General features: G+C 44.1%; 2 protein-coding genes across 6 annotated transcripts in view; one reads left to right on the top strand and one right to left on the bottom strand.

Moving 5' to 3' along the window:
• LOC116850107 (histone H3.3-like) overlaps positions 1-1,273 on the top strand; it is a 2,486-nt gene extending 1,213 nt beyond the window's left edge. Inside the window, exons 4-5 of one of the 2 annotated variants that reach the window (XM_032827996.1) lie at positions 48-69; positions 153-304. In XM_032827996.1, coding sequence (XP_032683887.1) covers positions 48-69; positions 153-290 — 160 coding nt within the window. In that variant the 3' untranslated portion in view covers positions 291-304. Of the gene's footprint in view, positions 1-47; positions 70-152 lie in introns of both variants that reach the window. The other variant, XM_032827995.1, reaches the window with a different exon arrangement.
• Positions 1,274-1,525: 252 nt separating this feature from the next.
• LOC116850102 (sterile alpha and TIR motif-containing protein 1) overlaps positions 1,526-16,496 on the bottom strand; it is a 56,125-nt gene continuing 41,154 nt past the window's right edge. For 2 of the 4 annotated variants that reach the window (XR_004379262.1, XR_004379261.1), the window contains exons 6-11: positions 9,003-9,104; positions 5,873-7,870; positions 5,587-5,756; positions 5,192-5,413; positions 4,920-4,956; positions 4,381-4,494 (exon numbers count right to left, since the gene is read on the bottom strand). Coding sequence is in view for 2 of the 4 variants with exons in the window: in XM_032827982.1 (XP_032683873.1) it covers positions 3,555-4,494; positions 4,920-4,956; positions 5,238-5,413; positions 5,587-5,756; positions 5,873-7,870; positions 9,003-9,104 (3,423 nt within the window). In the remaining 2 variants the exon portion in view is untranslated. Of the gene's footprint in view, positions 4,495-4,919; positions 4,957-5,191; positions 5,414-5,586; positions 5,757-5,872; positions 7,871-9,002; positions 9,105-16,496 lie in introns of all 4 variants that reach the window. The other 2 variants (XM_032827982.1, XM_032827981.1) reach the window with 2 other exon arrangements.

Raw genomic sequence — 16,496 nt, forward strand, 5'->3', positions numbered from 1 at the left:
TATAATGACGAATTATATATTACAAATTCTTTAAATCCTTTAAATAGTATATCCCATGGGACAAAATCGGTAAGCGTAATTGATTCACGTAAATCTGATAGATAGAAATGGTGATTTACACCAAAGTAAAAGATTGTTATATCTTTTTTCAGGTTACAAGCATCCGCCCTCGAAGCCCTGCAAGAGGCTACGGAGATGTACATCGTACAATTCTTCGAGGACGCAGTACTGCTGGCGTTACATGCAAAACGTGTGACTCTAATGCGAAACGACATGATTCTAATGCGTAGACTGCGAGGTCGTGACGATATTATCAACCGATGATCTCGTTTTTATGTCACCAGTATTTTTAACTTGTTCTTGTGAAGAGATTTAGTTCAAGACTTATGGACACACGTGACAAGACGTCTATCGTCGCATAATCAAAATAATATATAATAGAGTATTATTGAAATCAAATATAAGTTGAAATATTCAATATATTGTTGAGGCTCCTGGTTTCTCACTATGGAACTTTTAATTGATAGCGTTAGAAGCGAAAAAATACATATCCAAAATTCTTATGTACCATTTCCAAAAAAGAAATTTGTATAAAGGAACACTTCATGGCGCTTATGTATACTTGTAAAATACTTCGAAAAAATTGCCGCTTGAAAATTTTCCTTTGATCAATAAATAGCCATAAAATTAATATGATATGTGACTTTCCTCTTTGACTTGTCTTTTTCTATTTTCGATTTCGTTACGTTAATTTTGCAGTTATTTATTAACTGTCAAAATAAAAGTATAGTTTTCAAGACAATTTACAAGTATGTACAAGCCATCTGAAGTGTTATTTCATAGAAATATCTTTTTACTTGATAGTGACAAAAAAGAATTCTGGACATGCATTTCTTCGCTTCTGACATCAGTCGAGAGTTCCGTGAAAGAGAGATAGCAGCTTTATACCAGATATGAATTTAACGAGTTTAATCACGATTTTGTAAATGCGCGAAAGAGGAACCGACGTTGATTGTTGTATCCTTGTCAGCATAACATAAACATAGCAAAGATAATATTACATGTAGATGATATCCAAATATAAATTCGTTAATGTGGTACTGTTAATCTCTGCTTAAAAGAGTATAAGAAGTATTATAAAAATATAAAAAATAAAATTGCGAGACTCCGGGACACGCGATAAATTCCTCATTGTTCTTTGTGAGACAAGGAAAAATTCAATTCTGTTTAATTATAAGATATTGACAACGTAATAAATTTTTCGTTTCATGATGATACTGAGTTTTATACCATTGTCTGTGGCGTTTAATCGATATCGATTCGATGTTCTGATCTGGATAATGAAAAATGTGATGTATATTATTTTCATATATAAAATTATTCTGTATAGATCATACACACTTGATACTTCTAATAAAGAACGCAAAGCAAAATGAACAGAAAAAAGTAACGCGAACTATATTTCCACACGGCGTCTCCTTCCGCTTGAGATGTGACAGGAAGCAGTAGGAGAAAAACGGCTAAGTGGCTGTTTCGCTAAATAAAATTTATTTCGGGGAAACATTCAAACATGTCAATAAAATTCGTAACTTCATTTTACGAAACTTTGGTAAAATATACAAGTTTTGCGAGATAATCAGGGCTTCTTAAACTACGAATATCGAAACTACGAATATTCGCCGCTTTCGAACTCTCGCTGCCTTCGGCGAGAGTATTATCTCGTAGAGCGTATCGACGATGCGGATATGATAAAAACAATGTTAAATAATAAAATATCGCGAAAAAAAGACGGGGAGTAACAGTCGCGGTTATGCATTTAAGCCCATATTCTGAACTTTTTTTTATCTATAAAAGTGTCTCTAAAAGAGGTTTAGGAGCCGAGGCTGATTGGCTGAGAAACTACATTTAAGGCATTTTTATCGATAAAAAAGGATTCAGAATATGGGCCTTAGTGTTTGGTAATTCGAGCGCATTCGCCGAATTGGAATGGCTTTGCCTTGGACTGTCGAGACACGAATTTCTGCGATTGATTAGAGAAAACGGCGATTTTAATCTTGAAATTTCGGATGTGTTAATAGTCGTTGCTTGACGTTTGTCTCATGTGAAACTCTTAGATTTTTATTCAGAGTTAAATCTAATTTGTTTAATTAAATTATGTCACATTGTATATCTGTAATCGCGGTTCAACTGAAAAACTCATTCAACTCTGAACGCAAGTCTGAGTATTTGGGAGTTTCAAGTAATAGACTATTAATATGGATCTTGAAGCTCCTTGTACTTTGTCGCGACCATGTTGAATATGTACGTCAGAAACGAAGAATGACATACTGAAAATTGCGTGCCATTTCTGAATAAAGATAAATATTGAAGAAAGAGCATACTTGTAAAATTGTTCAAAAAGTATTTTTTCTTTTGATGAAACTGCTTGAATATATTTGTAAAATTGTCCAGAAAATATCTTTTTCTCTTGATAATAATCGTATAATAAGTGATGAAATGACGAGTCTGCATGCTTCATTTTCGTCATTCCTCGTTTCTAACGTCACAAATCCGACATGGCTGGCGAGATACAAAGAGTTTTAAAGTGTGAAAAGATATTTCAACCGGTTAGATCTCAACAGAGGAAAAAATTGTTCGATCTTCGATGAGAAATGTCGTTCTGTTCATTGAATGCGCGTACGTTCTACCGAACATCAGCACGCGGTGTAACTTATTCCCGGTGTTAGCTGCGATAAGAACAACCATGATTCGTGACAAGAGTCACACACCTTTAGATGCGATCTAAAGAGGAGAGAACTGCCTAGAAAAATAGTATTACAAATAACAATCTAGCCGCCTTAGCTAAACGTTCGATTTGTTTATATATATATATATATGTATATTCGTTTATGCATCATGCGTATATGCACAGTACAATTCAACGAGAAAATACAAAAAGGCACCTGGAAAAGCAGGCTAATCCACTTAAGAGACGAATCTCGAGGCTCCTACGAAGACACTTGTCACGTTTGAGGCGCAACATTTGTGACTATACTTTCATGCTGCCTGTCATTGTACACGAGTTGGACCACGAAGTCCACGCGGGAAATTTAAGATAAATTAAATATAATTATAAATACACATAAAGTTTGAATTTAATTATATTTAAACTTATTTAAATTACATAAGAGTTCAAATAAGTTTAAATATAATTGAATATAAGTTATTCGGACAATACCGCGAGATTCGGGGATCGTTATCGGCGATCCGAACGCTCCCGAACAACGGACTCCTTTGTGACACTTTTATACGCGTCTTTTATAGATAGTTGAAAAATGTTAAAGGCGCATAAAAACTGTCTACATTTTCTCTAACCTTTTTAAATACATCTGAGATTTTTCGGACGGATGCAGAGAGGCGTCTATAGAGCGATAGCAATTGTTCATAGTCGGTCTTTGAATTTTCTTCAAAAAGCTCTTTGGGTTTTGTCGTTGTTCGGGCTCGCGGACACTTCGACCAAAGTTTAGCTCCTTGCAAGATTAAATAACGAGTCTCTTCACTTTTACATCGTCCGCTCACTTCCTCATAAACGACCGCACCTTGTTTACACATTTGTCCATGAAGTTCCGTTTGCGCTTGGGCTCCGCGCCCGCCGGCAATGACAGCAGCGAGCCTGGGCCTTTCTTCGGACCCGTGGGCCTGCTGCCACCGTACTCGCTCGACGAGACGCTCCCGTCAGAGTCCAGACCCGCACCACAGCTCCTCGCTTTCAGCATCGTCGATCTGTCGTTGTGGTCGTCGTCGTCGTCATCGTCATTGTCATCGTCGTTTCTGTCGTTAACTCTTATCAGTTTCTCCTGTGTTGTTGCTTGTTCCTCTACATGCCGCTCTTGCTCGTCGCACTGTTTGCCAGACGTCGTCGACGACGGTCCTTCCAAACTGAAAGAACGTCGATTCGGCTTCGGAGGACGCGTCGGCGGGATCTCTTCTTTCTCGCTTTTGTCCTTATCGTTCGAAGACATTGGCGTATCCTCTGTCTCGGGTTTGCATTCGGCAAGCTTCGGCTTTGCCCTGGGAACCGGCACGGGATTTTCCTCAGATGTAGAAGTCTCGACGGTGGTTTCCTGACTTCGTGCAAGATAACTGTGGCTCTTCTGCTTGTCCTGCTCACAGGATTCTAAGCGATCGCAGGACCCACCGCCACCGCCGCTGCTGCTCTTCGTGTCCTCGTCCAACAGACCATCCAAACTGCGCGATCTTGGTCTGGGAAGCGGCGGTCGCGTTTGCACGATCGCCGTGGAAGCCACGGACTTTCGCTCTTCCTCTTCATCTTGGTCCAGCAACTCCAGCGAGCGAGAACGTGCAGAAGGTGGAGGTGGCTGTTGTCGTGGCGGTCTGCGAGGCACTGCTGGACTGCCGCTGCCGTCACCAGGATGCGTGTGTATGAACTTGAAGCGAGGGGACGCTGGCGGCAGGCCCATCAACCAACGGAACGGACTCGACGATTTTCTAAGCCTGCAACGTGAACACTACATTTGTAGCAATGACGTCCCGAATCGTACTTCTTATACCCGAATAGCCCCGAAATTTGTTTGATACAATTAGATCATGCAATCGAACTACCAAGAGATTGGTCAAGAGACGCCTTACAGATGCTAAATGTACAAAGCTGTGAGAATTAGAATAATTTTCACACCTCTGTATATTATGGCCAAGTGAACGTTCAATACCAACTCACACAGTTTACCTAAACCCTCCACCTCGAATTACACGTCTAAAACAGGTATGTAATACATACATGCACGTATAATGAAGCATACTTGAATACATTAACGATATCAGGGACGGACCTAATGCAAGGATTTGGCAAAGCGATGGGATGGTGACGAGAATTGACACCATTTATAAACATCAATGAAGAATTTGTATCATTGACTAACCTAGTCGCGATTGTCTTAGCACGATTCGCGATCTTGGCTGCGTGAAAACAAAAAAATTAGTTGCGTTAGTAGAGCTCTTCAGAAGTTAATGCTTTGAGATCGGCATGAGTCGACTCGATAAGACTTCGCGAAGACAAAGTACAACTTGTTTCTTTGTTAAACATTTTGTTTGCTATTCTCAATCGAATTTCTCTCTTTGGACTTTGACAAATCGATTCGCTCGCAGATCTCTTTGATAATACATGTCACGCTAAATGATCCGGAATAATTACCTGCTCGGTATGGCTGTGGGCGGGCCCTCTAGTCAGTCTCGCCCGCCCGTAGAATCCTTGTCGCTGTTCCTGCTCTCGTTGCTGAGCATTCGCTGATAGCTAGGCGGCTGTCGTATATTCGTGCTTCCCGGTGTGCTCGGCGTAGTCACATCCTTGGGCGCCATGCTGCGCGGGATTCCGCCAGATAAGTCAGGTCTCATGGGTAACTCTCCTCGCATAAATCTTGAGAAGTAAAAGCCATGTGATCATCTCGTACACGAGAAATGCCAGTCTAAACTTTAAGATATTAAACTCTAATACGACTTTGAAAGAAGATTGCAGAGAAAAATTTTTAATTTTGTGTGAGACTGTGCTTCAAGTGAGTTTGTGAGAATTTCAAGTGATATTCTGCTTACCTTTCCAATTTGTCTACGCAGGCATCTTGATAGTCGTGAATCCAGCGGACACCGTTGAAGTGGCAGACCGCTCGCATGTCCTCGGGAAGCTCTTCGGGCTCCGGCCATTGGAAGCATTGGTCGATGATCGGGATTATATTACAGTCCGATTGTAACGCGGCAACGATTTCCTGCAAAGACACGACAATAGTGAATCGAAGCGTCGTGTTACGTCACGCAATCCGGTAAATTGGTATACATAAAGCTACAGCACGTTAACATGATACAACAGTTTGCGAAAACTCACTCTGTGAACCCAGTCCTTGCACTCGCTGTCTTGTATACACCTTTCCAGAGCTTGAGGCGTGAGCACCAGCAGGAAGTGCTTTGCTTGCTTGATGCTCTGCAGCAAGTTGTTATCAAACTTGCCGGCTTCGAGTCGCTCCACGTCGATGAACACGGAGAAACCGCGCAACTGCAGGTGCACCTTCAGCAGACTCGCGAGCTGCGAGCCGTTAGACCTGCGATAGCTGACGAACACGTCGAGGCACTTGTCGGGAGACTCGTATTCGCACGAGCTGAACTGATTGTGTTGCATGTTCTTGATAGCGTTCAGTATCCTGAGCCGGTGTATGCTGTTTGTAATGCCGCACTCGGCCAGCAGCTGATCTTCCGAAAGATTGCGTATCGATTCCTTGTCCACGCCGGCGTTTAGCATGCCGTACGTGTAAATAGAAAACTCCTGACCGATGGACTGTAGAAAACTGTTGAGGTTGCCGGTGTCGCGGCTGCTGTAGTCAGCCATTTTCTTCAGGTTCTGCAGCTCACGGGCGAATCGCCGGCGCATAATGCCGTTTGTCAGGCCGATATCTTCGCGCAGGTTCTCTTCGGTCAGCTGCAATAGCAGATCGCCGTCCACGCGGCTCTCCACAAAGTTGGTCGCGCACTCGGCGAAGCCGATTTGCTTTACCCATTCTCTGACGTCCTCGGTGGACCACAGAGGCACTTGTTGGCTGAGCTTGTGAGGGATCTCTTCACCGATCAACCTCAGAGCTTGCGCCGCATACTTGGAGGCGATGGCATTGGGACAACTGGCGACTTTCTTCAAGGGTTCGATCGCACCGATCGCTCTGAAGATCTCGGTGTTACCTTGTCTCTGCTTAATACCAGCTTCCATGCAGAAGTGGAAAGCTGCCAGGTTTCTCGCTTCTTCTCGCTTCGAACTCAGTACTGGCACCAATCGTTCCAGCCAATTCTTGCTCTGACCATGAGCGTGAGCGAGATTCGACTTAGCGAACTCGTAAGGATTATGCGACGTGACGAAAGGCTCGACGAGATCGAGGGTGCCGGATTTGAGCACAGCCGCCTCGATCTCTTTGTTGGCGACCAGCACGGCGATCGCCAGGCAGGCGTAGTACTTGATATTGTCATCGTTGTGAAAGGCGAGCGGGAACAGCCACATGGGCACTTTCCGCTTGATCATCGCCTCTTGGTTTTCGGCGCCGCCATACAGCGACAGATTCGCCAGGGCGCCCGCGCAATGTCGCAACGTCTCCACGTCGTTCTTGCGGCACTCGAATAGCACCGCGTCGAGGCCGCCCAGTCGGATCACGTCGCTGCATGTGCCCTCGCTGTGCTTGAATAGATGCTCGAGGATGCCAGTGCCGACGCGTGAGTGATCCACCGAATTCGCGTTTTTTGTGCACACGCACGCCACGTTCACTACCTTCTCCAAGCCGTTCTCCACCACATGGGCGCGATTCTCCGTGGTCAGACACTGCTCCAGCAATCTCGCTGACGAGAACTGCAGCTCGTGGTCATTCACTACGCAGTTGGACATGAGAAGGTCGAGGCCGCCGCGGGTCCTCAGAGTGTTGCACAGGGTGTAGCCGAGCTCGTGGCCATGCGTTGGCACTGCCCAGGCCTTCCTGATGATCTCGTTCACTCTGTTCAGCAGGAGCGGCGCCTTGCCACTCTTGCCGTCGTTCGCCTTCAGCCTCTCCACGAAGCTGTCGAGAAAGCCGCAGTACTTGGCGATCGCGCGTTCGACGTCCTGCGGATTCGACTTGGAGCAGAGCAGGTCGAGGTCGTCCAATGGTAACAACAGCAGCTCATCCTCGGCCGGCCGAATGCCGTTCATCAGCTGATTCACTGCGCTCGCGGCGCTGATCATCGATGACTTCGAGGTGACGCCTTTGGACGCGATTGTGATGCTCGATTGTGAGCTGGCAGCTATGTGTTTCTCGTGGTTGAAGATGCCGGTTGACGTGACCGTCTGCCGTTGTTGCTGCGCCGCCATCGCTTTCTGTGATGTACGAATTCTCGATTATCATGCTGGTATCTTGAGGAGGATCGTGGAGAATGTTTCTGAGAGATTTTTGGGAAGACTTTCAAGGATACTCTCGAATCTGAGGACCGATTGGATTGATTTCAATGTTGATGAAAATTTAGATCTCTCGGACTGTAGGTGTTTTTGGATGTCTGTCTGTGATATCGACTGAGGTGAGAGTCAATAAATGAATAATGATTTGTGTGTGAGTTGTAACAATGGCTGCGCTCAGCAGAGAAAGCTACTTCGCAACAGTTGTAACAATCGTGAATCTGATTGGTGTGCGCTCTTAATCTTGGCTGAATCTAAATGGCTCGATCTATGTAATGTGTTCTTTGCTTCCCCGTTTCTTTCTCCTTATCACTTTCTGAGACCTTAAGCCTTGAGCCAGAAAAAGATAGAAAATAAGAAACAGGAAGCACATTGTAGATCAAGCTTAAGAGCACACACCAATCAGATCCACGAGCTTTATAACGAGTTGCAGAGCAGCTTTCTCGGCAGCAATAGGCCGGAAGATCGTCAGTCGCGCGATTTCACGCTAGGACATCCGCTCCTTCGCGTTTACCATTCGCGAGTCGAGACTGCACTTCCGCAGCATCATCCTGAACGGTTGGCGATCCACTGTCCTTTCGGATGCGTATCCACGTATCGACTGGAGTTCGACGTTGAGCTCGCCGGCGTTTAAATCGCCAGGAACCGTCCGTGCGCGCGGATGTAGAAACGCATTAAAGCCGCCGACGCGACCGCGCGTGCCAAAACGCGGCAGACCGCGTTTTCGAACGTCGTTAAGGACGACGATTTACGATTCCGGCTACCGATGCTGCTGTTGGTTTACGCGCGTTCTTTGGTGGTTCGCCAGAAGTGCCGGTCGAGAATATCGCGCCTCGGCCTTTCCCGCGAAGCGGAAATAATAATAATACGCGATCTCCAATCGCCACCGAGGAAAATCTCGCAAGGCGAGGAAATGACGTATCCTCGCGAGAAAATAATTGTGAAAAGCTGTTTTTCTTTCGAATTCGTCCGCGTGGTAATCAAGGAATACATGTGAGAAGAACTTTTCATGAAATATTCTTCTCCGTGAAAGTTACGGAAGATCGATCAGGCTTACCTTCTCCGAGCTGAAGGAGTCACTCTGGAGCTTCATAGTAGACGCTGCCACGTTGTTGCTCTCCTGATGCGACAGGTCGCCGGCCTTCAGGCTTCTCTGTTCCTGCGGCAGAAAAGTAAGTCCTTGTAATCAGCGCGGACCACTAATGCGATCTGCTCAAACACACATTGCATGCGCGAGAGATCGACGAGAGTTTCCGTTTCGAGTTTCTCGGCCCTCGTTTCGCGAAGAGATATTTCTCGAGTGGTCTCGAAATCGACCACGAGGAGGCATTCCGCGTCTCCATGACACTAGGAACATAACGCCGTACAGTCGCGCATTGCAGGGAATTAGCGTGTTATCGAAGGTCCACTTATGCCGCACTCGCGAACGACGCTAATTTGCAGTAGCAGATATGAGATAGCATCGCGCGAGAGAGCACAACAGTCGCACTGTACTCGAGAAGAGTTCTTCTTTTTTTTTTTTTCGGTGGCTCGGGGCCAGCCACAACACGCACTACACGAGCAATAATCGAGTGCACGTTGGTTTCTTTGCTTCCGATCATTCGCCCGACACTTATTATCGCGATCCAAAAGCATGATGATGAGTGTTATCTTGGGAGCTGCTCGCGAATTTCTTGCAGGCCGACTTTTCAGCGTTTGCAGTCAGCTCTGCAAAGCCGAGTGTGTTATTTTTGGACGCATAAGCGTGCAATTTGCGCGTTCCATGCGGTTCTATCATGCTATTAAACGCGTTTAAGATGTGTGAATTGTAATTAAATATGTTTTTAAACCTAGATGACGCGACTTAAAACGGCAAGAAACGTGTGAAAGGAGATTCAACCCAAATAACACTCTTGAATTCACGGTATATTTCTCTAAAATAATCAGGCATTATCAAAAATCGCGCCACGATATCGACCAGTTCACGTGCTTATCGCTGCTTATCGTTGCTTTTTTCGTGAGAGGATCACAGAGGTATCGAAGAGGTATGAGAGAGCACTCTCCCCCGCGAGATTTCACGAGACAATGATCCGCTTTGTGAAAAGCTCGCCTCGAATGCCGATCGCCCTGCCTCCCCCTTTTCTCTTTCTGACGGCCGACGTATTCCTCTAAATATAATTCGAGCGAATCGTCACACGGCCGCATTAAGTTCGTTTTCTCCGCGCGGCAGAAGAGAAGTTTGGTTGAAGTAATCAATTTTCTGGTGAAATACAAACAAACTTTCCGATTGAAGTTATTATTAATAGAATTCAAACGAATTCTCCGATTGAAGTTACTAGAATTCTGTCTGAGTTAACAAGATTTATGGTTTACTCGAACAGAGTTCTAGCAACTGCAGCTGGGATTTTTTGATTCTCTTTCTTTCTCTCTCGTTCGGATTTCGTCAGAAATTTTGTGAAGCGAACATTTCTTTCCGCGCATGCCACCGTGTTTCGTGATTCACAATGTTGGCGGCGATAATGCGTGAATACATATCGAAGGGGGACAGAGAGTCGCAGTCTCGATCCCGCCAGAGAGTATTGCCTGAGTGTTGCAGTCGATGCACTCCGCGGCAAAGTGCATTCGTCGAGCCGCGAGTGATTAATCGCAGCCGTTCTCGCGCGTCTTGTCCCCCGCCGGTGAGTCGGCGATTTTACTCCCCGAGATCATCGCGTTCTTTATGTTTTCTTCTCGTGGAAGCGGAGATATTCGCGTGAATTTCCTCCGCCGGTTCTACGCGAATGACTTCTCATTTACGAATGACAAATATCCGATTGCACGCGATAGAAAGATTGAGGATGAAACTGAGATTGAGGGATTGAGGAATTGAGAAACTGAGAGACTGGAAGAGGAACTAGGAGATTGAAAGACTGAGAGATTAAAGCTTGATCTACAATGTGTTTTTTGCTTCTTACTTCTTTCTCTTTATCTTTTTTGACTTAAACCTTAAAGCCTGATCTACAATGTGTTTCTTGCTTCCTGTTTATTTTCTGTCTTTTTTTAGTTTAAGGTTTAAGGCTCGAATCAGAAAGAGATAAGGAAAAAGTAACAGAAAGCAAATAATATATTTTATAAATCAAGCTTAAAAAAAAACAGAAAATAAGAATCAGAACGCAAAAAGCACTTTGTAGGCTTAAGGGACTGGGAGAGATAGGGAAAGGCTGAGGGGGAGACAGAGAAAAAAAGAGAGACCAGCCACGTCTTATTCTCGGACTCCGACTTGGTCGTTGACGATATCTCGCGAAGATCCTTCGACAGTGTGGTAAAGAGATTTTAAATGTACGAATCTACGATGCGCTGGACACCTTGACGGACAGTTTGTGTCAACGAGAAGCGTTCCATGCGCTCCCGTCCTGAAATATTCGAATCGGATGTTCCTAATCGGTTCACTGCGATTAGAGATTCATATGAAAAACAGACCTCAGATCGTTAAAAGGACTAATAAATCGTTCAGACGAGAGTCGAAGTGTCTTCGGACTTACCACTCGCGAGCGATCGAACTGTTTTCGATGCAATACTCCGCGACGGATCGGCCACGGCGCGCTCATATTCGTCGGGAAATCCGCATCACTCTTTCACAACGTGAAAAGCTCGAGAGGTAGATGACTACACTACTCGCAAATTGCTCGCACAATTCATTCGTTACAGGTAGTCCACGCGATTGCAGATAATCTCGCGCGAGGCGAATGCTTTCGCTGAGAAAGAGAGAGCGAGACAAACCAACTGCTCTCGACAGAATTATTCAATCGCCTTTCTGTCTCCGTCGACCACGTTACTTTTGTGATCACACACATCGAGGTGTAAATTATTTTTCATTTGGATTAAGCTCAGATCAGATCAGAGCTCGAGATTCACGAGTCAGTCCTCGAGGTGACTGAAGAGTGGCGGAACGTGGCCCGCGATAGAGTCGTCGATGACGAGTTATAGATCACTGCGGTCGCGAGCGTGATGGCAGCGCGGCGCGAACTAATCTTGGCTGCGTTTAAAAGCACGATTCACTCTACCCCGACGGTTTAATTTCGTTACGCCCACTGTACACGCCGCACCGAGGCAGAGGGAGAAAGAGAGAGAGAGAGAGAGAGAGAGAGAGAGGGCAGAGGAGAAGAAAGAGAAGTGCATTTTGTGTCACGTAATCGGTGTAACGGCTTTTTCACAGCGGCCCACTGCTAGTTGCACTAGTAGCTATTTTTCGACGCCTAGAAATAGTTCGCGAGTGACTCGTTCGATCCATTTCGTACTCGTTGACGGCATCAAATATATCGAGAAACTCTCATCTGTTGTTCACAACTCCGTAATTCGCAATTACAATTGACGTTTCCGCGCGCGCGCGGCGAGAGAGCTTACCCAAAAATCTTTCTTATATTTAGAATTTGAAGAAATATATCGCCTGTTTCATTCTTTGCTTTCGTTCGCGTCAAACTTATACTTCAAATTTATATATATACTTCGAGGAAAATTGATCAAAATTAAAAATTTGAAGTACACTTCTCCCGATATTTCAGTCAGAAAAATATCTATTCTACACAGAGAGAATATCATAATTTTTTTTTTTCATATAAATTCTTTTCAATTTCGCTCTATTTTTTTAGTAATGCAAAAATAGCAAAATTTATCTTGCTAAGGAACATGATAAATTTCACTGGAAACAGTATATTTCCGTTCCTAAGATATAAATAGCACTTATGAAATGAAAGGATTTAATCAAAAATTAAAAAAAAATTTTTTTTAATTATAGATTATTCTACATTACACCTAAAAGTGATCGCAAATAATTTGACACTGATTCAGAGTTTGGATCTCAAGTCATCTTACTTTGAAGGGTAAGTTCAGCAAACGATGACGTCAAGAGGCATTTTCTGTAGCAATTTTTACTACAACATTCTCCCAGTGCAAATTAATCGAAGACTGAAAGAAATAATAAGGACTTTTTAAGCTCCCTGTATACGTGAAACAATCCCGTTGTTGTAAAGTATCAGCGCTATTTCCGTGCGTTCGATATCGACGTGCATCCCCGGCGACTGGAATCGAAACGCAGCCATTCACATCGCATTGGCGTAATTTCGCGTCTTTTCCAAAGCGTATGGCAGGTATCGTGTTCTTATCAAGTTCTTATCATAGCTTGTATCGGTCGCGTTTATTTTTCAAGAAAACCCGCGGCCTTCGCGTATCTGCCGCGCGACACGTGTCCTTGAAGAGCATTGCGGTCGGTCGCGGCTGGCAATTTACTCAGCTAACCGCGAGTGCTCTATTTCGGTTCCAGCCAGATATCAGCGACACTAGTGTTCCTTGTTGTCGCCGTCGTCTTCTGGCACAGCTCGCCCTCTCGCCGAAATCTGAACGATGATCTCACGTCTCGTCGCGGTGCGTCTCATCGCGTCGCGTCACATAGGGACGCTGAATGAGCGGTCGACAACGCGCAAACGAGACAATAACAACAACTGGCTGTGGTCGACGAAACACACGCGCTGGTCATTCTATCATCAAGAGCCCCGTCGCTCCTCGAGGTGTGGTTAAGAATGTCGGAAATTATCTGATGCCTAAGAGCAGTGGAACCGGAGAATCCACGATTTAAAAGACAGTCTCCACGAAAGAAGACGGTCAGCACTGTATAGCACGAACGTCCAAGAGGCGAGTTCTTCGTGTTTCTCGACTTGTCAGTGAACGGGAATAACGCGAGGTCGCACGTCTTGTGCTTTTACGTCCGTTTGATGATGATTCCCGAGACACAAAATCCTACCATCTGTGAGATGCCGAAGACTTTGGGGTGGTGATCGCGGGACCTCAGACTCGGCAGAAGGCTCCGCGCCAGTCTTGACAATTGATGTCCCATGAAACGTCAACACGCGACGCGAACCGACAATGAGCAACGTCGCGCACGAACTGATCGTTCTGGCAGAGGGTGGCGCAGCTTATCGACCCGGGGGTTATACGCGGTTGAGTCGCCCTTGCCTTGGCCATCCCCGTGACTACCCCCCTGCCGTTCGTTGTGAAGACGCGAGTAATTTTCGCGGAAAAGAGAACAGCAACACGCAACTTGGATGATGTAGAACTGATTTTTCCAATCTCTTGCTAAGCTAACTAATAATTAAATCATGTCTGTCTTTGTCTTGTCCTTAAATTAAACAAAGGTCGACGTATGATTTAACTGCCAGTTCACTCACACAAAGAGATCGGAAAAGTCGGTCTGTGATTACACCTCTTCGTGTTTGTCGGGGAGAAAAGTAAAGTTTTATTTTTTCTACGTGTGATAACGGTAAGCCAATCTTGAACGGCATCTTTTTTAAGTTAGAAAAGGAAAACAACGACGGATTGTAATTACCGCTGTTGTTCAGTTCGTGATATTCAGAAGGATCGATACAGAAGTCGTTATATAAGTAGCCTCATTGTGTATGCATCGTATATGCATTGTCTTTATTGATCTTGCTGAACATCACGTAGCAAACAACGGAGCCGATTTCGGAGCCAACTGTTTCAAGCAAGAATTGCGCGAATCCGTGCATGTACCAAAAAAACATTTCGATGTGCTTCGAAACAAACGTCAAGATAACCAGATGATTTCCACTCGTTTTCAAACTAGTCAAATCCGACAATGTCGCAACCTCTTTGCAGCGACGCGATCATTCAAGGCGATTTTACTCGTCGACTTCGCGGCATTCGCACTCCTCGCCGAGGACTACGTCGTTCCGCCTAAATCTGCTGACATCTGTCGAGCAAGCTGCGAAACGCGCAGATAAATACATTGGAATACACTTATCAGAAGCGCATGCATACACGGTTATACGCGCGTATCGCGAGATTCGATAAATCGCGAAAAGTTACGCTCCATAATTCGAACGAAGCCACTCGCTCGCATAAAAACACTCGTTCGCATAGTAAATATTTTGGGATCCAATTGGAACTCAGCCCAATTTCCTACAATAATCATAGGTTCGGCATGGAAAATCTATGCAAGTTCTGAAGAACTTCTGCAAGTTTAGAAGTGTAATGTTTTAAACATACGAATTTAAGTAGAAAGCCTAGACAGATCCATTTGGTCATTTCCAACGTTTTCCCAAAGATTCTTTCTGGCTTACATTTCAGACTAAAATTGAACAAAATATATGAAACACTTTGAGTATTTACTCTTTACAAGTATATGTACACACATATACTTGTAAAGAGTAAATATTCAGTGTTCGCAAAGAAAACATTATGAAGAAATTGTAATAAGCGTTCGAGCTAAGAAAGTCAGAAATATGTATAAATATCAGACAAATTCTTTCGATTTACAAATGTATGAAATCACCAAATTATTCTCAGATATACAAATGTATTCTATATATCATATAAAACGAAAATGTATTATTTTACGTTTTTCATAGAACAATGTAAGCTAGAAAGAATATTTGTATTGTCTTTATTGCGTTAATAAAACTGATGCAAAAAACATAAAAAAGCTCAAGTTTCCTTAATACTTTTCTTCCAATTCTAGACAGAAAACTCATATTTAAGACAAGAATGGGATTTCCAATTGGTATCGTAGTGGAATAATCTTTTTTACGACAAAGCTTTGGGCATTCTGATTGGAATCTAAGCTGCACTTGGGAGAACGCTAAGAAATATCTATGCGACGTCTTCTATTAATGTGCCGGGATTTCCGGCCGAAGTAATTTCGCGACGAGAAATTGCATCGCGACAGAAGGAGAGTCGGGCTCGCATTTGACACACACGAGCAGCAAGGTCGACACGTGGGGTCAAGGATAGCACGGCTCGTGTGCTCGTCAAAATAATGACCAACACACCCACGAACGAAACGGCACGCAATCGTCCACGCTTCGAGCCACACGCACGCACGTCATAGGCGAGCGAGCAGCTTCTACTCTCGGGGAACACGAAGATTTAGCATCCTTGCGAGCTGGCTGGGCTGGCTCATCGTCGCCGTGGCCCACGCGAGTCACGCGAACGCGCCATCAACGCGCGTCCGCGTTTGGAAGATTGCTTCTTGCGGATCGGATCGAACGACGGCTGAGAGCGTTTTTCTAATCAGAAGAGGTAACATAAGAAAGGCGTTTGCGCAAAATAATAAGACGACTGAAATGACGTGCTTTGAGAAGGACTTGAGAGACGTGTTTCGCAAGCCTTACGAAGTCGCGCTTAAAGTATGTTAATAGTCGTTACTTGAAACTTGCTTTAGATGGGTTCAGATTTGCGAATTTTGGTTTACATTAATATAGCTGACACCTGGAACTTGTTTCGTGAGATATTCAGATTTTCATTAAGTAATAATTATTTAAGTAAGTAATAACTATTGATACGGACCTTAGAGTTAAATATGAGTTTTTTTTTAACTTAATTCAGCGATATTCAGTCTCTTATAATTGATCAGATTGTGTTCATCACGTAGAATGAACGAGATAGAAATACGAAAATGATCAAAATTTGCCCTAAATGATATGTTAAATGTAATATAAAAATCTAAATGTAACTTTTAGTAAATATGTTGTAAATATGTGCTAAACTACAACAGAAATTCACACGATTCAATGATGTAAAT

This window comes from Odontomachus brunneus, unplaced genomic scaffold (assembly GCF_010583005.1).
Source record: "Odontomachus brunneus isolate Ranch 3 - 2012 unplaced genomic scaffold, Obru_v1 Obru_scaffold_134, whole genome shotgun sequence".
Lineage (NCBI taxonomy): Eukaryota > Metazoa > Arthropoda > Insecta > Hymenoptera > Formicidae > Odontomachus > Odontomachus brunneus.